This window comes from Mobula birostris, chromosome 26 (genome assembly GCF_030028105.1).
Source record: "Mobula birostris isolate sMobBir1 chromosome 26, sMobBir1.hap1, whole genome shotgun sequence".
Lineage (NCBI taxonomy): Eukaryota > Metazoa > Chordata > Chondrichthyes > Myliobatiformes > Myliobatidae > Mobula > Mobula birostris.
The window spans coordinates 43,799,991-43,824,045 of NC_092395.1; the positions used below are offsets into that span (position 1 = coordinate 43,799,991).

At 42.5% G+C, this 24,055-nt stretch overlaps 1 protein-coding gene and 1 pseudogene across 1 annotated transcript; one reads left to right on the forward strand and one right to left on the reverse strand.

Moving 5' to 3' along the window:
• Positions 1-24,055, forward strand: part of LOC140188262 (ubiquitin carboxyl-terminal hydrolase 35-like) — a 41,675-nt pseudogene that overhangs the window by 4,752 nt on the left and 12,868 nt on the right.
• LOC140188081 (immunoglobulin lambda-1 light chain-like) lies at positions 5,289-7,568 on the reverse strand. The gene is made up of 3 exons (XM_072244031.1): positions 7,479-7,568; positions 7,019-7,375; positions 5,289-5,986 (listed from the first exon to the last, which is right to left on the reverse strand). The coding sequence occupies exons 1-3, from the start codon at positions 7,522-7,524 to the stop codon at positions 5,664-5,666; spliced, it is 726 nt and encodes a 241-aa protein (XP_072100132.1). The 5' UTR covers positions 7,525-7,568; the 3' UTR covers positions 5,289-5,663.

The following is a 24,055-nucleotide window of genomic DNA, read 5'->3' on the forward strand; positions in this document are numbered from 1 at the left end:
CCAATTCCCACACTACATATAATGTAAATGGTGGATAAGAATTAAACACTACATACTTAAAACATTTGACTATACCCCTTGCCCATCCTCTGTTTTTTTTTTTCCCTCAACTCCGCCTTTTCCTTCTCCCTGGGCCTCCTGTCCCATGAACCTCTCATATCCCTTTTGCCAATCACCTGTCCAGCTCTTGGCTCCATCCCGCCCCCTCTTGTCTCCTCCTATCATTTTGGATCTCCCCCTCCCCTTTCCACTTTCAAATCTCTCACGAGCTCTTCCTTCAGTTAGTCCTGACGAAGGGTCTCGGCCCGAAACGTGCACTGTACCTCTTCCTAGAGATGCTGCCTGGCCTGCTGCGTTCACCAGCAACTTTGATGTGTGTTGCCAGTTCATCTCTCTGTCGTGTTGGTGATACCTTGTGATCCTGAGGCCACTGACTCATGTAGGTTCAAGTGTGTGCTAAGTTTAAAAATGCTCACCAACTAGGACTGCTATATTTGCAATATACCTTACCTTCAGAATATGCCCTAACAGGAAGGAATATCCCACACGTACCTGCCAATGAGATCTGAACTGGCACTTGGCTACCAAAGGAACAATGGATAGATTGAGAGAGAATGGACAAAAGGGTTCTATCTGGAGCTTTTGAAGTGAAGTCCAATATTGCTCAGGGACGTGCAATCTTCCAGTCAGTGATCTGTCATGAATTCAAGTCGGTAGATTTCCACACAAACATTGATTTTGGAGAATTGGTAAATGACTTAGCCCTTCCATCATGCTCAGCCATTGATTCACATTATGGCTGATCATACTGTAACCTTAATGTCCCATTACTCCATGTTTCAGTAAACTTTCAACCTGTTCATTGTTTAAAAATATGAATTCATTTTTCTTCCACAGCCCCGTAAGAAAAATAGTTTCAAAAGATTATTTGCTCTCTCAGAGAAACAAACAGCTTTGCATCTGTCCTAAATAAACTGCTCCTGATTTTTAAACACTAACATTATGTTCTAGATGCTCTGATGAGACAAAACATCCTGTTCATAGTCTCCCTGCTGAGAACACTCTGGAGCTGATGATCCAACCAATTTCCCTCGCAGTTTTCAAAATTCCAGTGGGTACAGGCCTCCCATTACCTCACAACATGACATAAGTATCAGAGAACTGAATCCAATAAAAGGGAAGAAAGGAGACAGGAAGCAGTGTTCCTTCTTTCAACTAACAAAGATATTGAAGGGGACTATTAGGCATTGGATTTAGTCATATTTAGATAAGCATGTTCTTATTAGTAATAGTCACCCATGGATTGGAGCAGGGCTGAACATGCATTACAAATTGATGGGGGTTTTGGGGAGATGACAAAAATAATTGATGAAATTAGAGTTGTAGATGTTTTCTACATGAATTTTAGAACAGCATTTGACAAGCTTCTCAGGTAGCCTGTTTCAGAAAACTCATTCACTTTGTATCCATGATAACATTTGACTAGATTTTAAATTGGTTGGGCATAGGAGACAGAAGATAGTACTGGATGGGGAATATCCACTTTGGAGGGCCATCGCTAGTGGTGTTCCATAGGAATCAGTACTTGGACCTCTGTTGCTTACGATTACAGAAAATGACGTGGATCAAATACAGAGTGGTTGATTCGTAGACTTGCCAGTGGAAACATAAATACAGAGATTGCTTGCAGTTCCCCAATGTGATCTCACCAGGGCTTCTTTCAAAAGAAACACAGATAGGCTACCTAGACCTGATGACCACCCTGACCAGATGTACTGCAACCCAGGGTCGTGAAAGATGTATTTAAGAAGACTGTTGAGTTGAAGCATTAGTTGTGACCTTTCAAGAATCATTAGATTCTGGTATAGTTTCAGAGGAATGAAAAAAAAAATGAAAATATAACTCCATTCTTTAAGAAAGGAAGGAAATAAAAGGCAGGATAGTATATGCCACTAAGTCTGACTTCAGTGGCTTGCAAGATGTTAGATTTCATTTTTAAAAGTTAGATTTTTCAGTATTCGCAGACTCATGACAAAAGAGAGTTAAGTCAGTATGGTTTCCTAAAAGGGAAATCGAGCCTATAAGTTCTGTTTGAATTCTTTGAGTAAGTAACAGGCAGGATAAACAAAGGGGGGTAAGTGTAAGTTGTTTTAAATTAGATATTCAGAAGCTCTGACAAGAGGTCAATGTTATGACCACTTCTTTTCATGTTTTATGTCAATGATGTAGATGATGGAAGTAATAGCTTTATGGCCAAGTTTGTGGATAGGTGGAGAGCCATCAAGTGCTGAGGAAGTAGAGAGTATGCAGAAGGAATTGGAAAGATTCGGACAATGGGCATAAATGTAGCAGATAGAAGACAGTGAAAGGAAGTGTAAGGTCATGCTTGCTTCTAGACAATTTTCTTAACAGGGAACTATTCCAGAAATCAGAGATGCAAAGAGACTTGGGAGACCTAGTGCAGGATTCCATAATGGTTGACTTACAGGTTGAGTCAGTGCTATTGAAAGTAAATTGAGAGGACTACGATATAAAGGCAAGATGTAATGCTGAGGCTTCATAACGCATTTGCTCAGACTGCACAAGGAGTATTGTGAGCAGTCTTATCTGGAAGTGGAAATGCTGTCACGGGAATGATCTCTGGAATGAAAGAATTATCATATGAGGAATGATTGATTGTTCTGGACCTGTACTCACAGGAGTTTAGAAGAATATGTTGGATTTCATTGAAAGCTATCAAATACTGAACGGACTAGTAGAGTGGACACGGAGAAGATGTTTCCAAGCGTGGGAGAATCTAGGACCAGGGACCAGAGCCTCAGAACATAAAGTCTATCCATTAGAACAGTAAAGAAGAGTGATGACTTCAACCAGAGACTGGTGAATATGTGCAATTCATTGCCACTGATAGCTGTGGAGGCCACGTTAATGGGTATATTTACAGCAAAGATTGATAAGTTATCGATTAGGAAGGACATCAAAGCTAAGGGGAGAAGGCAGGAGAATGGCGATGAGCACGGTGATAAATCAATCATAAATACATGGGATTGAGAAGGAACATTTATCAATCATTCTTTGGGCCAAATGGCTTAGTTCTGCTCCTGTGCCGAATCATCTTCTAGTGATCTTATAGTGGAAGGAAGGTTATTGATGAAGCAGAAGGATGAATGTGTTGCATGAGGAACTTCTGAGCGATATCCTGGGACTGCAATGTTTGACGTCAAGCAACCATAAAATCTTACGTTCAGTGAGATATGATTCCCTTTACCGATATATTTTGCTCATAACATTGAGTCTTGATGGAATGTTTGAAAACAAAAATAGCGCCAATCAGGTTGCTTTACTCGGAACTGAATTGGGCTGAATGGACTCATGATGTGTTTTGGTAAATTCTACCGTAAGGCCACAGGACATTGGAGCAGAAACAGGCTATTCAGCTCATCGAGTCAGCTCCATCATGGCTGATTTATTATTCCTCTCAACCCCATTCTTCTGACTTCTCCCCATAACGCCTTTACTAAATAAGAAACTGTCAACCGTTGTCAAAAAAAAAGGCATATTTCCCAAGTCATTATCCTAACGACTTGGACCCCAGCGCCGTCTGTGGCAATGAGTTCCGCAGATCCACTGCCGTCTGGCTAAAGAAATTCCTTTTCATCTCTGTTCTAAACGGACAGTCTTGTATTCTGAGATTGCGCCTGTCCTTAAATCACCCAATAACAATTGAACAGTGAAGTTCATGCTGTAATATTTGATTAAAGGCTTTTTTCCAGTATAAAATTACTACTTAAATATTGTTTTACCTCTGCAGGAAGCAGAAAGGTATCACAGATTGGGAAGGACAACTTGGGAACAGGTCGGTGTGAGATTTCTCTGTTTGATGGAAAAGATGGGGTTTGCTCATTGCAATTTCGGGTTTTAGTGAGTGTGTTTTCTCTATCAGAAACCCAACACGGCAGTTCCTGTGCTGTGGGATGGCCCTAGTCCCCACAAAAGCCAACGTATGTGCAAACTGCACAGATCTTTCTAAAGTCCATTTGAGTGTGTGTGTGCGTGTGTGTGTGTGTGTGTCTGTCTGTCTGTCTGTCTGTGTGGAGAGAGAGAGAGAGAGAAAGCAGGGAGCAGTGTAACACAGGAAGATAAAAAGGGAGAAGAGGACAGCAAGGGGAAGGAGGGGAAGGTTGTGTGAAATGAGGGGGAGGACATGAAGGAACAATTCGAGCTGTACCAGCATGGCCGGGTTCTCACTCTACCTCTCTTCAATAAGTAATGCTGACCCCACCTCTCACCTGCTTCCCTTATTGCGTTTCTGTCTCCTGGGCTTTTCCCCTCACCTCACCTTCTCTATCAGCTGTTTCCCTCTCTCTATCCATCTCTCACTCCTTCTTTCTATATCTCTCTTTCTCTTACCCACATAATGTTCCTCTCCCTGCCACCAAATTTTCGGCTTCTCAAATGATGAACAGCAGGACTGTAGTCATTACTTGATATCCCCGCCCTTAATCACCAAGTGTTGACTAGCCCTTCACCGAGGTAGCCGGAAGTAGGTGAGTGGAGGTGGGCTTGCAGCATGGAAGCGAGCTGGTGGGAAGGGAGGTGAAGGATCAAAGTAGGAACAGTGCTCGTTAAATAAATGTAATGGCGCTGCCAATGGAGAAAGGCTGAGGGTCAGCCTAGGGTGCATTGAACGGAAGAGTGTTCGGTTGCAAAGAGAAGGCGGAGAGGGTGAGAGTGCGGCTGAGACAGTAAGGGAAAGGGGATCAGGAACTAATGTGAAACAAATGCTTAACTATTCTGCCTCTGGACTCTTTCACCCCAAAGCCATCGTCTGAGAGATAGTGGAGTTACAGCTTTTAAACTTCTGAATGGGCAATTTTCATCCCTTGTAATCCAATTATTTCAGACAACCAGGTTTTCCCATTTGTCAGTATCGGTGATTACTGCCGAAACTTCACTAGCAGAGAACATAGCTACAATATATCCCTCTCTCTACCAAATCTACTCCAGAACCTGAATAGTTGCAGCCATGTTAAGTTTATTTCCTTCGTTAAACTTCCCAAAACCAACTGTTGGCATCGCAGTCTTACAGTCAATACACCACACTGTCTTCAATGGTTCTTGCCGTCCTTCTTTGCTAATATTCGGTGTTCAAGGCTGCTGAAGAGAAACTTTAAGAAACCAGGACACGAACCTAAGCAGAGAGACAAATCTCCTTTTGCTTCGCTCCCCCGTCTCGGTGTCAGAATTTAATAAACACGAAAGATGACAAAACGCACACATGGAAATCATTCCTGCATTGATCATATTTATTGCTAGTTAGTCACCGTTACCTTCTGTTAGTCTGAAACTGAGGGCGAATCACAAAAACATTTATTAATTATTCTAATTAATCTAAATCCCAGTGCCAGAGAAACCTTTCACCGCCTGAAATTTCCAAAAGCCATGGAACTATCCACTTTAACACCGCGTAGCTTCTCCGTAGGAAAAATGACAAAATCAGCCTCAAATCAGAGTACAAATATTCCAACATCACAGTGGAAACTACAGGGAGCGGAACAGAAGGGAAGTACAGTGAAGAGCGAGTAAGAGTGGTAGAGGTGAAAGATACAAGGCCATGATCTCCCGTTAATCGGGGAATAAACTAGGCCGAAGCCACGCTCTGTTTAACAGCTGGATTGTGTGACTGTTGCGGATATTGTCGAGGCTGCTCCTTGTTGAACTGAGCAGGAGTACCTCTTCCCACTGCTCCAGTCTGCGCCGGGCACCGTCAGGTAGCTGCTGAGACTGAAGGTTTTGTCCGCGTTCTGAGTCACCCCGCCGGTTTGCACCTCACTGCTCGTCGGACTGTCGTTCACTGTCCAGCTGACGACAGGGAAGCCTATCGACAATTTACTGACCAGGCAAACTAAGGTGCCCTCTCCTTTAGCCGAGATCTCTTCGGCCGACGGCCCAAGCAGTTTCACTATAGGGTCCAGGAGTTGCTGATCTGCAAAATGAACAAGAGAAGACGTGTTTCAAAATAACAGAAGATTTCACACTTTAACGGAAGCTCAAGTTAAACATTCCAGCTTCATCGACTTTGGCCAAGTATCTCACGGAGGGACGGGGACCAGGGGGAGTTAGAGATGCGGAGAAGGACCCTTCATGCTTGCCAACTAGAAATCTATTCCAACCGGTGAGGATGCTAGGTCCTGAGTCATTAACGGAGTTGAGAGACACACTGGCATCAAAATGCCCCAGAGTAGTGCCCACTCTCTGTGCCATCAGCCCCTTTATCATTCTCGATAAAGGTCTCTCAGTCCAGTATGGCAGTGGGCAGTAGGGCTGTGTTTATTTAGTTGAGTCCATTCTCAGTTATTGACACAAGATAACAGAGGCCACTGATAATTGCTGAGCGCTGTATTTCAAGTTCCTCCTCCACCCTCGGTCCTATCCACCATCAGAAATGGCCTCGCTGCTGTCGGGAGATTAAACACAAGCCACAATCTGTCTTCCCCGAAATGGGCGAGAACACCAAATGCACGGTCCCGAGCTACATTGAACGAGGTAGGGTAGGTCGCTCTGTGATCTGGGATGATGTCGAGGGATTTTGCTCCCAATCTCTGTGGTGATGGGGAGGTTGGAGTCCCCGCAGAATGAGAGCTCTGGTCATAGTCGGTGTAGTGGCCTGGATCACTGAACAGCGGCCCCTGAAAAAAATAGCAGCGCAGAGGGGAACACGTGGCAGGAGAGGAGGCAAGGACTGGGAAGTGGGAGAGCGTCGTTCAATGGATGGGTACTGGATGAGAGTTTGTCCGAAATGACAACCGAAAAGAGAAATGCTTCATTGAAAGACGGAAACGATTCACCGAGCACAACTCTATCGAGTAAAACTGACACTGGACACGGAACATGATTTGATTATAAATCAACATTTTCACTGTAAAATTCTCAGGTATTAATAATAACGTTACAATTATTAAATGCCAGTGACAGTATTCATGCCGTGGTTATTCAGGATTTTATTCCCGTCACTTGCCGGCAACAAAGAGCGTGGTCCCTCGGCCGAACCCGACAGTATTGGTCGATTCAAGCCACTTTCCGCAGTAATAGAGGGCGGCGTCACCCTTTTCCGTGTTCTTTATGATCAACTGGTACTCGGTGGCGGCGCTGTTGGCTGTCGATGTGAAACGGTCGCTGCCGAACCCAGGGCCGTAGATTGGGGTACTCAAGGAGTAATAGTGATATAGGATCCACTGTGTAACTGTTCCTGGAGTCTGCTTGTACCAACCCACATAATAGCCATCATCTGTTCCGATGTTACAATTCAGCGTGGCCGTGGTTCCTGGAAATACCGACACGCTTGGAGGCTGAGTCAGAGTCTGAGCCTCTCCAACTGTGAAAGAACAGGAATTCAACTTTAAGGACTGACTCTTTAACGTGACCCCAAAACCCACTCCAGCAAACACAGGCGGTGCAGACTTGCTGCCTGTACTTACAGCCCAGCCACACTGACAGAGACCAGAAAAAACACAGCGTCCGCATTGTTGTTGCCCCTTAGCTTCTGCTTCCGTTCTGCCGGTGGATCTGTGATGGGCTGTGGCCGCCGCTGCCAATGGAACCCAGTTATAGAGCCATTCGTTCTAGGAGGAAATCCATGCAAATCACGGCGACTCCCACTGACCAACCAGAGGAAGGATTGGAAGCCCTCCCATTCACCGTCACACGCCACCGGATTGAGGCGATGATACCATCAGTAACTGACATATCTGTTCAAGACAACGTGCAGATGAGCAGGTCGTTCATTGTCTGACATTTCTCATACTCTCCCCTCATTTCCTTGATTTCATCTCTCGGAACAGAGATGCCTCTCACGCTTCCAGTTACAACAGGGTAGAAGGTGCAGAATACCGGATCCCACATCGGTCATTCAATATTGCGTTCAAACCCTCCCTGGCACCCTCTCAGGGTTGCTGCTGCTGGCGCAGGGTGTGGCCCATCCCTTGCTCCTCTAGTTTGGAAAACACCCGGACTATCTTCCGGGAGCTTCTGGGAATCGAAGATTGAGCCAGGAAGACGGTTCACAATGCACAGTCCTTGGAGAATCAAGGCAAAATCATACCTGTTGTGTAGTTAATACTCAGTATTATTTGCTTAATATTTTACTTATTTCAGTACATACATAGTTTAACTGAGCATTTTTATTTGTTTAAATAAATAATTACGAGATATATGTATAGATGCGTGAACTGCATAGGTCAACAAGCTACACCTAATAGATGCGCTGCTGGCTTAAAGTAAAACACGACATTAGACTGATGTTTCGAACTGCAGTGTCTTCCTTTGAATTAGCTTAAAAGTACGAAATGCCGTCCTCACGTTGGACGGCATCTTTATGTGTGGTTGCCTCAGAATGTGCGTGGCACCTAAGTACATGGCTACCAACTACGTTTTTCGCGGTCCTTTCTGTTCCCGGTTTTGCGAAAAATGTGTCTGGCCCCGTTACAGCGTAATGTCTCAACCAGCTAAACGGTGCCTTTCTACGTGTTCTTTGTGGAAAAAAAAAAGTTCATCCAGATCAACACTTTTGACTATAGGCCAACTCGTCAGTGGTCAACACAGAACGTCCTACAGACACTACAGCAGAAGGACTCGATGTGTACGATGAGGTTGTTCCCTGAGCAGGCTTGTCAGATCATTTAGCAGAACTCTCATCGCCAGACCTCACCACTAGGCACCAAGGCCTTCTTTGGCAAGCGGAGTGAGGGGCTCTCACAGTCAGATCCCTATTGTATGCCCGGAATATCACTGTCGCTGTGCGTTCCCCGTGAGAGGACTCTTGTTGGGATGAGACAGTCACTCGCCTAACTTTGCGGACTGCGGGGTTGCAAAGAAGGTATGAAGAAAAGTGCTAGGGCCTGCTTCACGGTTCATTCCGAGCAGCAGCGTGCCGGAAAATTATCTGATCCACTGAACATTCCCAACGGCACATCGTGAGACAGATTATGAAGTGCCGCTGAAAGATTATCAACTCGGCGAAATACGCCCTTTGGTCTGCACGGAAGTAGTTGGGCTGGTCATCGAGATGTTGGTGGATCAATGGTGCCAATGGGCACATTTCAGGCTGCAGGAGTACGTGCTGAGGATGCATTGAAGCTTGGTGCAGCCACCACAAGGGATTGGTGGGGAAGGGCCACAGTGTAGGGATCGGAAGAGGGATGGTTTGACGAGGAAAACCCTCAATTATTGCAGCAAGTCTCCGATCCAATGGGACCACATAAATTGAAAAGTACTTAATGAATTTCCTCAGAATGAAAAGGTATTACAAGGTTTACTCTTCTAAACATTTTTTATTATGAATAAGGTTTATTTTGGTGAAAATAACCTTTGCAGTATCATCTGAAATGACTGTGCCCGACTCCAGAACCACACTATGCCCTCTGCAGTGGCCTGCCAACCCAACCCATTGATACAGCCACTTATAGGAGGCCTTCACCGAAACCTCCTCTAGGCACCATTGGATGGGCAATAAATATACAAATAAGCAAGAATGTGGAATATCTGAGGTTGACCAGAGTACCAGGATCTGGAGCAATGCTGTACTAGGAAACGCAGAACAGGAGGTAATGTCCCAGTGAGGTTATACATGCATTGATCTTCTTTGAATACCCAAGTAAATAAATCAGTCTGTTGAGTAAGAAAGGCAATATGTCCTCAAATAGTTGGAAGGGGAATCTCAGTTCTGTAGGAATGGACACCCATATGACGATGGTCATCCTGTAGCTAAAGTGATTGCATGCACTGGGGAGACTGGGATATCACCAGACAGACAGAGAAGCAGGTAAATGGGTCAGGAGACCCCTGAAGATAACTTTCCCTCTAACTGTATGATATTCAGAGTACTGTTTGGGGATACTATTCCTCTAGGTACAGAGGATTGGCCAGGCAAATGAATTCATTGTGCAGGCAGAGGACCAGGAAGAGGAAGAAGTCTTCATTTGTAGAGCAGAATATCAAACTGCTCATGAAAGTAATAGGCCTCTTCCACATGTGGCAAAAATGGTGTCAACTTGAACTAAACCAATTTGCTTCCACCAGGTCTATATACCTGCTAAATTCCTTCGTATGCTGCAGTTTCCTTCTGCATGTTAAAGAACTGTAGTTTGGTAGATTAACTAGCTGCTGTAAATTCCCCCATGTATGTGTCGGTGACTGCTGCAATCAAAGGGACCTTGAATAGAATGTTAAGGTAAGGAAATGGAATGGGATTAATGCATAGTTCGACTAAATGCAGGATTGATGGCTACCACTGACAGGTTGGGCTGAAGGGCCTGGTTCCATGCCGTATGAATGTCACATGTTACATTGTGAAGGTGAAGCAGAATATTGTAAACAGCAAGCATTTAAGGAGGTAGTAGGAATATTAGAGAGCAGAACAAGGATGGTGGTTAATTCCCCTGCTTCACTTTGTGGGTGTAGTAAACTGTAGATAAATGTTTGTCTGAATAAATAGTGCAGAAGGATGCCTGAAGACCATGGGTGATTAGGATCTGTTCATGGGTTTGCGCATGTGTGTGTATGGGAGGGAGAGGTGTGTTGGTGTACACGGTTCCGGCCGGACTGAGGGGCCAGAATTGTGACCAGTGTTGTGTAATGCAGATGGAAGTAAAAAAGTCTAAAAAGGAATAAGGTGAGATAAGTATCTCCAGAGCAGAAATAAACATCTTTATAGAAAGGACAAAATAATGATAAAATACAAGAAGATTCACACAAGATTTACGGAATGGGCAAATTCAAGATGTTAATGAAACAAAACTGATGAACTGTGTGCTGATAATATTGTGATAACTTACATCTATTCAGATTTTGTGGGATCTGAAGCAGCTAATGAGGTTAATGTGAGAACCACAGACTCTTCTGGGGATGAGGCAGGAGGACGTCGACAGGCGAGGAGTGTGCAATCTGTGAGAATTTCTGTTCTCTCCACCACTGCTACAGGACCACAATGTACTCCTGATCCATGGGCTTGAGGTTCTTCCTTCTCAAATCCAAATGCTCCTTTTCATCTAGATTGGTCATAGGCAGGAGAGTCTCCAGAAGCCATTGAGGATGTTGCAATTCTTCAGAGAGGTTTTGAACACACATTTGAATCTTATTTTCTGTCCACCAGGCAAACTCTTCCCATGGCAGAGCTTGGAATACGGTATATTAATTCAACTCTATAGACTCAGCTATATGAACAACCTTCCCTGTCCAACATATAGAACTTCATGTAACTATGGACTTAGAACTGCAAGTGTTTGCCTGGGAAGATTGGCATTAGTTCAATTGTCCCTGCAGAGAATTTTGTGGAGATTCCTTTGGTGGTAGTTTACAGAGCCTTAAGATGTCTTCTGTAATTATGGTACAGCTCAGATGTATCTGAAAATATAGTGACCTGTGTCTCCTGGTGAATTGTGAGTTATGTGACAGTTGAGCAGAAGGTTAATTATGTAGTGTTCCTCAATAAAAGGGTGTGCAATTCTTTCTGTATGTATAAATGCTGGAATCACCTGTCCAAAGCAGGCTGGCTACTGAGTTTGGGAAACCTTGGTTCAAAAGTGTAGTCATGTTGGTTGAAGAGTTTCCTGTTAGATCTGGGGATTATCTGCTCTCCTGCAGAAATGTTGTTGGAGGTGGCGAGCAGCATAGGAGCAAGACAGTGTGAGAAGGGTGTTCAGGAAAGTCTGCAAGTTTGATACTGGTCTTCACAAATAATGACTCTGTTATTAAACATTTGTAGAGCAAATGTAAGATAGAATTGAATTTGATTGTGAACCAAGTTTGGGAAGTCTGTTCATAGACCCTCCTGATTGATGGAGTCAGAGGAGTATTCGTACAGTGAAGATCATGACCTCTGTTCTGTGGGTGAATGAATTTCATGCTGTGATTCAGGGAGCAGCTCTACAGTCACTGAAGAGGGTGTTTGAGGAGGATTCTGTCATTTGTCCCCACTGTGTTGGTGAGTCAGGTGACTGCTGTGTATTTACTACAGTTGGATTTGTTTCTATGACAACCTATGCCTGTGAACATCCTGAAATATTGATTAATAAGATCAATATAATTGTAAAGGTGTTGAAGATTTGCTGGGCCATGGATGACTGAAACTATTTGCTTGTCAAAACACAGAGGGGACATTGGTCAGTTGGGTAAGTGAGTGAAGGAATGGCAAATGGCGTTCAATCCAGATAGCTATAAGGTTTTTGCTTTTTGCGTTTTTCTTTTTGTGCATGAATGATGTGAACAATCATGGTCTTTCCATGACGATGATCGTTCTTGGCAAATATTTCTCCAGAAGTGCTTTGCCATTGCCTTCTTCTAGACTGTGTTTTTCCAAGCTGCGTGACCCCAGCCATGATCGAAACTTTTCAGAGATTGTCTGCCTGGGGTCAGTGTAACATATCCTGCAGTAGTGATATCCACCAGCTGCTCATACTAGCATCCATCAGCTGCTCCCATGGATTCTCTTGACCATGATCACGGGGCGGGGTGTTAGGTAGCGGTTACACCTTGCCCAAGGATGACTGAGGCTATCAGAGGGTACAAGTGGCATACATCTCCTCTGTTAGAGAGGTATTTCCACCTTGCCACCAGGGTATCATGTTTTGAGAAATAATACTACCATAGGACAACCACAGAAAATGGTCGGCCTCTGTTGAATGTTGTGGAATAGAAAGACCAATACGCAATATTACATATTGTCTGGAATATCGTCACAGCTAAAAAGGATTGAATAGAAGTCATTTGCCACACTGGCCAGATCAGTCAGGCCACCAAATATAGGTTTCAGGACACTATATTACAGTTAAAAGTCATGGGTGAGGCAGTACCTGGAGTATTGTGTACAGTGTTCATTGCCCCGTTATAGAAGCAACCTCATTAAGCTGCAAAGAGAGCAAAGACAGTCTCTGAGAATGTTGGTAATACCTCAGGGTTCTAGGAGGAGGTTGGGTAAGTGAGGACCTTTTCCTTAAAGTGGATAGAATAAAGTGTGGACTTACAAAATTATAAAATATGAAGTGGAAGTATAGATAGGGCAAATCCAGAAGGTCCTTTTCCAAGTGATGGGGAAGTAAACACTAGGGGGCCTAGGTTGAAAGTGAAAGGACCTCCATGCAGAGTGCAGTGTATATATGGAAAGAGATGCCATAGACAGGTATAACAACAACAATATATGGTGATGTGTATCTGAACCTAAAATGGATACAGCAATAAATAGAGAGTAGCAGTAACAGGTTATTTATCAGACTGGAGGTAGATGTGAGTGAGTACTACAGTGATGATTATGATGACCACCACTCTTTTGCCTATTTCTTTTATTGTGCTGCACTTGGGTTCAGTGGACGCAACCTCCAGATTTGCAGGTGGCACAAAACTTGCAGGTGCAGTGCAGTCTGAGGATGATAGCAATAAGCATTAAGGGGGCAGTGGCAGGCTTGTGAAGTGGTGAGACAGGTGGTAGAGAGAGACATGGACACAGTGAAACTAGGAACCGTAGTAGGCCATTCAGCCCCGTGGACCTACTGTCTCATCCCACATGATCATGGCTGATTACCTTCTTCCAAACCCATTCCTTCATCCCCAAATTCCTTCATTGATTCAGCACTGAGAAATGTACCCAACTTCTTCCTGGATATTTTAATAACTTGGACACCACTTCTTGTTTTTGCCTCTTCAGTGATTGATGATATCTCCTTTGGAATGGTTCTGTCCAGTCCTCCTGAAATTTTAAATTTTACTGTGAGAGCCTCTCATTCCTCTTTACCTTGGTGAATATTGGCCTTCCCAACAAGTTCTCCTTTCACAGAGAAATACTGACTGCAACAAGGACACAAAATATACTCTGGTTCGGAACCTCATTCTCCATCACTGCATCTGGCTTGGAGTCCCACCACTACAAGCTGACTTTGTACTAAATTATGTATCTGCCACACTGGGTCTAGGTAATAAGTGAAATTACTTGGGGCGTGGCATCCCAGCTTCCTGAACAGATACAAGACTTTTCTCTACTTGTCAATGGGGAAAAATACTCAAATTTGTTCTGTTCATCAAACGCAGCACAGATCCAATCCAACTAATTACTGTATTTTTAATTGATAGTCACTCATCAGCAAATGTGGAACAATTCATGGATAATGGTATTAAATGTCACTTACACAGCAATAATTTGACAAATGAACCACACATTGATTTTCACAGAAAGATTTGGCTTTAGATATTGAAACGAGTCAGTAGGAGATAGAAGAGCCAATAAGTAAAGGGAATTCATGTTATAGAATGTGGATATTAACAAGGGAATTATACAGTAGTGTTTTAAACTGCTGCAGAGTGGACTGGGATTGCCTCAATGAGAGGGGCTTAGATGAGTGAGTCTCAAGAAGTGGTAGAAATGTCAGTAAACAGTATTTTGGTGATAGTGGGAATTGTTCCGTACATTTCAATGCCAATTTGTGAAGTGTTCACACTTATCTGGGAAAGCTGATTCCAGTAATAGATAAAGCTGATTGGAAGAAGCTGCTTTGGGTACAAACAATATCTAACTTGTTTGAAAAGTGTTAGAGTGAGTGCTCAGGGCTAACAGGCTTCTATAAAGGTGAATGGAATGGATGGATAGATTAAAAAGTCATCAATATCAAGGTATATGAAGGGCTTAATGAAGCAATGAAAGAAGCACATAGCTTGTTTATATGATTGAAAATGGAACAGATCCTTGCATATGAGGACATAGATGATATCTTAGGAGAGCAAAGAGGAGCCATTAAGCCATTAAACACACTTAACACACAGGTAAACAAGAATCCCAAGGCATTTTACAAGTATGTTAGGTGAAAAGAAGTAAATAGGGAAAACATTGTGTTCTTTTGGGACAAAGTGGAACCTCTGCTTGGAGCCAGGGGATGTGAGTGAGAACTTCAATGGATACATCTCAACTCTATTCAGAAAGGGAGAAACCCATAGTAAATGGAGAGTTTAGGGCAAGGGACAGTGATATTACGGAGCATATTTGTTTTGAGCTCTTTGTGGCCTGTGCGGTGATCCAGAGAGCATTGGGCTCTGAGCTTTCTAGAGCACCTGTGTTTGTTAATTGTTGTCTCAACTGGAATCTTTAATTGTTGGTGCTTTCTGTTTAATCTTGTTAAGATTATTCTGAGTGGTGCATAGTCAGCACGGTTATACTTCTAGGGAAGCATGTCCGAATAATTGATTGAATTTACAGGTATAACAAGAAACTGGATCAACTGAGTTTGTTTCCTTTGGACCTGGAGAGGTCAAGGATAAGAGCCGATAGAGGGATACAATATTATGAGGAAGAGATATTGTAGACACAAGGATATTTCTCCAGTGGATTGAGAGCCTGAAATCTGTGAGATTACACCCAAAAGCAGATAAGTGGGGCTGGAACAGAAAACTAAATTATTTGGCACTGACATGATGGGCTGATTGTCCGATTTCTGTTCTGTGTAAGTCTATGACTCATCATAACCTTAGGTCAAACATTGACCAAAGAGCTGAATTCTAGAGGTAAAACGAGATTTACTGCTCTCATTGTGAAGGCAGAATTTGATCAGTTGTAACATCAATGAGATCTGTTACACCAAATTTAATGTGTATCATGATGAAAGTATACCAATGACTGGAATCATAGCAATCACTAAGAATACTGTTGTCATTGTTGTATGTCAGTGTTTCCACTCCCAGGATGTCTCATGGAGTATATTCAACACAACAATGTTTAAAAGCTTCATCTATGACCTTCCTTTCATTGTAAGAACAGAAGCAATAATGTCGATTGATGATTGCAACTCTTCAGCTCATCCACCAGTTCATAACTACATGTAGCATGTCCTGGACAACATACAAAAATTTGGCTAATAAGGGGTGAGTTATGTTCACATGACAGATGTGCCAGTCTAGGGTCATGTCCAAGAAGAATATGTCAAGCTACCTACCTATGGCATTCAGTGCCATTACCATCACAATACTTTTCCACCATTTACTCCACAACATCGAAGACAAAAACAAAATGGAATACTCTCCACTTTGGAAGATGTGTACAGGTCCAAAATCATTTCAGAATCTCAACACCATCTAGGACAAGGCAGGCCAATTTCCACCACCAACCATAGTAACTCCACGATGGATGGTCAGAATCCCCACAATGAAAGTGTTTGTTATGGGGTTAGCAACATATCTCGTAAAATCCAAGAGCTACAGATGTCCTAATAGAAGCTTCAAATTCCTCATCCCTGAGAGGAGGAGTTTTCTAGGATGTGCTAAACCTGGGTACAACTTTGTTGAGTGGTCAGGACAGTGGACTGTGCCTGTAGCCTATGATCTAGGAGGGTGACAGTCTTAAACAAACAATCAACAACATCTATTCTATCCACCACAGGTATACAATGGATGTAGTGTGGTCCATTGACAAAATATCCTGCTATTACTTCCAGAGGCTACTCAAACAACACATCCAAAACCATTCAGCTCTACCACCAAGTGCACAAAACCAGAACTAGCAGGAAATGCCACCTGCAAGTTTACATCCAAGTCACAAGCTATCCTGACTTGGAAATTTCTAGTTAATAGATGAAATATGTGTTCTTGGGCCCTGGAAAAAATTGGGTAATGGGCCGGTGTTAGGTAGTATTCTGATTGATTAGCTTTTGAGAGAAAGATGCTAAAACATCAATGGCCACACGTGAGTTCACTTGAGTTAGATCTGTCTCTGTCACTGTCTAAATATCACAGCCAATATATTAGTGCAGGGAGAATAAATTGCAATAGTTAGAAGGGAACGAGATAAATATCTGAAACTGCAGGATTGTGGGTAGTTGGCAAGGGGATGTATTGTCATTTATAATGTGCTGCTCTGAGGTGAACAGGCCAAATGACCTCACAATGTCCAGTAAACATTCTATTTCACTATTATTTAGCTTCTTCTGATGACCTCTGAGTCTGAGACAGTGAATTTAGCACTGGTATCTCCCAAATAAAACCTCCATGCTTTTGTGCAGTTAATAACATAGATAGTTGTCTGATATTTCCTCGTTTCTTCACTTGTTTCTGTAATGTCTGGTCACTGAGATGAAATGAGAGCATCCATCTCCAACATAGTACAACTCCCTTTATAGCTTTTGTTAGATCTGGGGATGATATTGCCCAGAAGATTTTTTTGGGAGTGAAAACATGTTTATGGTTACACCTGTTTTATTAGATGTTCATCATAGCAGAGGACAGATATGTCCAGCGTGATCCAGCAAACAAAGCAGACAAATAACAAAGGGATGTGAGTAAATTCTTCACATTCATATTGGAAAAGCAGTCGGACTGGTCCCTGATAAGAAACCTCAGACCAGTTACCAATTCACACTTCGCTTTGGCCAATATTTAGGAGAAACAGATACACTACCGGTTGCTAAACATCCATGGATAAATAGATTCAGTATTCAAGATTCAACAATGTCATTTCCAGGCACTATGAATGTGTAGAGGAAAATGAAATAATTGTGACTTCAAATCTGATGCAACACAAAAAGCCAGCAAGATTTAGAACACAATACTAAAAGAAACAATAAATATGAATACATGAGATAGCTTATATATTTAGATTGATTGAATGTCCATAAACTGACGCTAAGTACAGGAGTGTCTGTACAGAATGTGACTCTGATATGAAATGATAAAGTAGTTGGGGGTGTGGAGGTGAGGGTTCACGGGTGGAAGTGTTGATCATCCTTATTGCTTGGGGAAATTAACTGTTCTTCAGTCTTGCCATCCTGGCATGGACGCTATGCAGCCACCTCCCAGATGGGAGTAGTGCAAACAGTCAATGTCAGGGTTGGTGGGATCTTTCATGATATTACTGGTTCTTTACCAGCATCTTTCTGCATATATATCCTTTATGGCAGGTAGGCTGGTGTTGGTGATGCACCGGACATACCCATTGTAGAGAATTTCTTGTATACCACCGTGTCGTTTCCATCCGACACATGATAAAGTTTGTTAAGAAGGTCTCTACTGAGCATTCATAGAAAGACATGAGTGAAGTTGTGCAGGATCCAGCTCTTTTTAACCTGCTCAAAAACTTGGATGTTGGTGAGCGTTTCTGATAGTGTAGGTTGTGTTCTGGGACCATGAGAGACTGTACAAGATGTGCTGTCCCAGGAGTTTGAAACTGCTCGTAGTTTCCAGTGCTGTGCTGGCAATGTGATGTGAGTTCTCCTGATGTCAATAATATTATTCTTTGTTTTGCTGACATTCAGAAAGATGTAATTGGCCTGATACGAGACCTCAATGTGTGAGCAGAGTAGAGCAATGGGCTCAGCACACAGCCCTGGGATGTGGGGGGTGCACATGTTGGAGATGATGGAGACTGACGAGCAGTTGTGCATCCTGACAATCTGAGGTCTCTTTATTGAGAAATCCTATGTCCAGTTGCACAGTGCTGCATTCCGACTGAAGAGTAGGAATTTATTAACCAAGATCTATGTGACCATGGTGTTGAATGTTAAGCTGAAATCCAGAAGCAGCATTCTGATACATGGGTCCTGTTTTCTCAGTGTACCAGAGCCACATGCTTGACAGATGCTGCCATCTGACATAGAGTGGGTCTGTCGGTAAGCATACTTGTCAGTGTCCATCTAGCAGGAGTGCTGCTTCTGACATGTGCCATTACCAGTTAGCTAATTTGAAGCATGTGGGGATAATGAAATGTTGTAGGTGTCTGTGAAGAGGTCAGTGAACTGATGTGTACATTTCCTGAGTACTCAGCCTAAGATATTGTCTGGTCCAACTGCCTTACGGAGCTTGACTCTCTGCAGAGTCCTTTTGATTATACAAACCTAAAAGGCAGTGTAAGTAAATGTAAAAGTGGAAAAATACAATGAAAGCAACAAGCTGGACTCTAATCAAAAGACCAAAGTCAGTATCAGAATGATAATCAGGTTTACTATCACTGGCAGATCCAATACCCTTCCCTTGTGACTCTCTTTTTTAGAAAACAAAATAAAAAAAAACTTCTTCATCTTGTAAGACAGGCCATTATTAGTAGTTCTTTAAGAAAAAAAAAACAGTCCAAAGCATTGAAGGTGTCAGAACAAAAGATGGCAATGCGGAAGCATACAAGAATGAGACACATCACCTGATTGAGGTGTGTTATAACAACAACCTTGCACTCAATGTCAGTAAGACCAAGCAATGGATTATGGAATTTGACAGAACACACACCAGTCCTCATTGAGGGATCAACATTGGAAAGGATGAGCAGTTTCCTTAAAAGGGGATGACTCAAACAGGCAACATCCATCATTAAGGATCCATCACTCAGGAAATGCCCTCTCTCCATTGTTACAATCAAGGAGGAAGTACAGGAGCCTGAAGACACACACTCAATGTTTCAGCGACAGCTTCTTCCCCTCCGCTATCAGACTCCTGAATGAACAATGAACCCATGAACACCGCGTCGGTATTTTCCACCCTCTTTTTGCACTAGTTATTTTCTTTAATCTTTTATATATATTGGCTTAGGGTTAGTTTCAGAGCTGGCTGATGTAAGAAAGTCCTACCAATGGCAGGGCTGAGGGACAGCATAGAGCCGCTGCTCATGGCTACACAAGAGGATTAGAAACAGGGTTCTATGACACAAGAAAAGACCCAGGATGCAGACGGTGCCAGGAATTTGCTGAAGCCATCCAGCATATAGTAGTAGGCTGCAAGATGCAGGCAGGGACAATGTGCACTGAATGGCACAACCAATTTGCACTAATTATCTATGGGAACAGCTTTGCTGAGTATGGATTGGATGCTCCCCAGTCCAAATGGGAAAAACCTGAGAAGGTAGTGGAGAATGAGAGAGGTAAGAATCTGTGGGACTCCCAAGTACAGACAGATAAGCAGGTACTGGCCAGCCAGTCAGACATAGCAATATTGGAGAAGGTACAGAAGAAAGCAATAGTAATAGCTGTGTCAATCCCAAATGTAGAATCATTGGGAAGAAGGAATATGAGAAACTGCAGAAAAGAGCAGGGCTTAAATGTGTAGATAGAAAGAGTGTGAAAGTTTAAAGCCAAAGCATTCCCAGTGGTGATAGGAGCACATGGGGGTGTGACACCTGGACTGGGACAGTGGCTGCAAAAAATTACAGCAATAATATCTGAAATCTTGTACACGCATGTACACCACCCATAAGGGGTTTAGAAAAGTAAATATCCCTTGTTGAAATTTATAGTTCATTATTATTAGAAATTATTATGTAGAGTTCATGTAAAACAACAAATTGCAACATGCCAGTGAAACTAAATACGAGTCTAATTATAAAAGTTTTCCCTCATACAGAGAATATAATTGATCTCCTTCCATAATCTTTAGACAATATTATTGCATCTGAGGCAATTATTGTTTGCTACCAGTGTTTCAGTCATAAATTATCATTCCTCACACCATAGAGTGTGGTATTTTTGATAGTACTAATACATTAATATTATTTGACTCTAATATTCCAATTTGTTAATAATGAAATGCAGAATATATTAAGACCTTACATTCCAGTCATTAATAAATTTTAACATAAACTTTAAGATCCTTGGAATAAAAAGAGGGCTATGAAATCTATCACTATCACAAATCAGCTGAATCAAATTGTGCAAAATTATGATTGGAAGAAATTCTATGGGAACACTGAGAAAGAATTCCATGCGAAATTGAATGTTATTGAGCTGTGTCAAATCTGGAGAAACAACGCATTTTAATGATCAATTTTATCAATAAAAATGCCTTGCCATTTAAAAAAAAGGAGCTTTGGTTCTGATCATATCATCTGCTGTCTGGATATGAAAATAGCAAACATCTGTGGCCCCAGCAGCATAGAAGCTGTTATTTTAAGGGGAGGGACAGCCCAGAACATTTATATTTGCATTTTGTATCATATTATCCAAATATCACTGTTTCTGTTTGGCCTCATATTCTTTTAAGAATCTGTCAAGCTCTTGACATTTAAAGGGACATTATCTCTGTTGCTACCCTTGAGTTATGGTTGGGAGAAGAAGAATTGCTTCTGAAATTGTGCCATATTAGTTGTCAAAGCAAAATCACCCCACAGATTAATTCATAGAAATCCTGGGGAAAGCAACGTTAATGAGGCCTGATGGTTTCACCATGTGACAGTGAGTTGAACCTCATTACATGCCAAAGATTGGTTTCTTTTCCATTGAAATCAAAGGAGTTTAGAAATGAAGAGATTTGTTCTGTTCAGTGCCACCTAATTTACATCCTCTGGGTGATCACTTCTACCAGTACGATCATTGACAAAAGCATCTGCCACCAGTGCAATAGTGAGATTGAGGTTAAATATGTTTCTCACTGCTGTTGTTCATTCATTGTCTGTGGCAGGCTCAGTCTGGAAGCTCTGTTTTTCAGGTCTTGGAGAACTGAAACTGTGGTGATGCAAGCAAACCACCCTTTGTGATGGTCATTAAAGTCCCAGAGAACATTTTGTGTCCGTGCTTCTCTCAGTACTTGCTTAGCATGGGGAACATTGATTCATCAAAGGAGGGAGGCCAGGAGATTGTAAGCAGGAGGAGGTCTATCTGTCCACATTTCACCTGATATTATGAGACTTCACTGTGTCTGGATTCAATACTCAAGACACCAGGGGATCATTTCCCCTGCCAGCACACCAATGTGTCCAGAACTCCAGACAGTCTTTCCGAACAGGACATAACCAGAATGGTGGGTGGTGAGGGTGGAGTTGGCATATTGCCTGAACTACTCTTGCCTATTATTGCATCTGTGCTTTGCACAATGGAAAGAGAAGTACCCAGAACAAAGATATCACTGCAGGATGATGAATTTGCAGATTCTCTTCTGTTTATCATCATTGCAGGCTTTCCTCAAGGCAGAGTCCTCACCCCAACTGCTTCATCACTGACTTTCCTCCCATCATAGAGGCAGGTGGGATGTTCCCTGTCATATGCAGAATGTTCAGTTCCACTTGCAACCATTCAGCTGATGTTGCAGTCCCAACCTGTTTGCCACCCAGATGTTGATTAAATTCAGCCATGACCTGATAAGTGACAAGTGATATTTGCACTCAAACCAGCCAGTGGAGAGCATTGCATGATTTTATATCATAAGCCCAGGGATATATGAACTGATTTAGGTCATGTGGACCATCATATCTGCTCCATCATTCCATCATGTCTGATCCATTTTCCTTCTCAGCCCCTATCTGCTGACTTCTCCCATATCCCTTCATGCTCTGACAAAACAAGAATCTAGCAATCTCTGTCTTAAATATACCCAATGACTTGGCCACCAGAGGTACTTGCAGCAACACATTCCACAGATTCACCACTCTCTGGCTATAATTTCCTCCTCATCTGCATTCTAAAAGGATGCTCCTCTATTCTGAGGATGTGTCCTCTGGTCTTAGGTTCTCCCATCATAGGAAACATGCTCTCCACATCCACTTTGTTAAAGCATTTCAACATTCAATAGGTTTCAATGAGGTCACACCTTATCCTTTAGAATTCCTGTGACTACAGGCCGATAGCCATCAAATGCTCTTCATATGACAAATCTTTCAGTCCTGGAATCATTTTCATGAAATTCCTTTGAACCCTCTCCAGTATCAGTACATCCTGTCTTATATACTGGGCCCAAAATTGCTCACAAAATTCCAAGAGAGGCCTTACATGTGCTTTATAAAGCCTAAGCATTATATCCATGCTTTTATATTCTAGTCCTCTTGAAATGAATACTAACGTCACATTAGCCTTCCTTAGTTCCAACTGAACCTGCAAATTAACCTTTATGCAATCCTGTTCAAGAACTCCCAAGTCCCTTTGTATATCAGATTTTAATTGTTGCTCCATTTGCAAAGTAATCTATCCTTTTATTTCTTCAAAGAAAGTGAATGACCATACGCTTCCTAACCCTGTATTCCATTTGATTCTTCTTTGCCCATTTCCCTGATCTGTGTTAGTCCCTCCTTAGCCCGTCTACTTCCTTAAAACTACCTATCCCTCCACTTATCTTGTAATGTCCAGAATATTCCCTGGGACTTTAATGGCCATCACAGAAGGTAGTTAGTTTGCACAACCACAGACTAAGCTGACTGAGTCTGTGGTAGGTAGTGAATGAAATATAGCAGGGAGAATCATATTTGACCTCAATCTCACCAATCTAGCTGTGGCAGATGGCTCTGTCAATGATTGCACTGGCAGAAGTGACCACTGGAACATCTTTGTGGAGACAAATCCCATTTCTACATCGATGACTCCCTCTATTGTATGATGTTGTAAGGCATGACAGACATGTTACAGATCTGACAGCTCAGTACTGGGCATCTATAAGGTCTGTCTGGACTATCAGCATCAGCAATGTTTTCCACCACCATAATCTGTAACCACACAGCCTGGCATATCCCTAACCCTCCTTCACTGTCCAGCCAGAGCATCTACTCCAGTGGAATGATGAGCGCTGTTGGAATTCTGGGAGCAGCACCAGTCTGTCCCATTACTGATGATGCCTCACAGTGTTGAGGAGGCAACACAGGACTACATGACATTAAATAACAAACACAGCACCGACTGTGCAGACCTGAGAGACTTCATTTCCAATGGATCAGATCAATCCTCTGAGTCTTACCACAATGCATTATGAAGCAGGAGGCTCTGAGAAAATCCCCAGCCTCAATGATGGATCAGCCAAGCGAGTGCGCGCTAACGAAAAGGTTGAAATATTCACAAGCTATTCTCCTGAGATTTGCGCTCTAAACTCTAAATGGTTTACACAGGCATTCAAGAAAACCTTTTTGTCAATGTTGAATGTTGTACCTCATTTCAGACATTTTTAACCCATCAATCCATCCCTTTTCTTGAGTAATTTAAGTATTAACAACTGGATAATACATTAAAAATTAAAAATACATGATCATTGTAAGGCCTAGCCTGCTGGGAAGTGATTATTCCAAAACAGGACGAGAATATTTCAAATCACTCCAAATTGCTTCCCAAAGTACCAGTTTGGAATCAATGACATT

Excerpts from the sequence above, each read along its gene's own strand:
- LOC140188081 (XM_072244031.1), bottom strand. The coding sequence starts at position 7,524 with ATGCGGACGCTGTGTTTTTTCTGGTCTCTGTCAGTGTGGCTGGGCT. Across the intron at positions 7,376-7,478 it reads TCTGTCAGTGTGGCTGGGCT|TTGGAGAGGCTCAGACTCTG; the intron begins GTAAGTACAGGC and ends GTTCTTTCACAG. Across the intron at positions 5,987-7,018 it reads GACCACGCTCTTTGTTGCCG|ATCAGCAACTCCTGGACCCT; the intron begins GCAAGTGACGGG and ends TTCATTTTGCAG.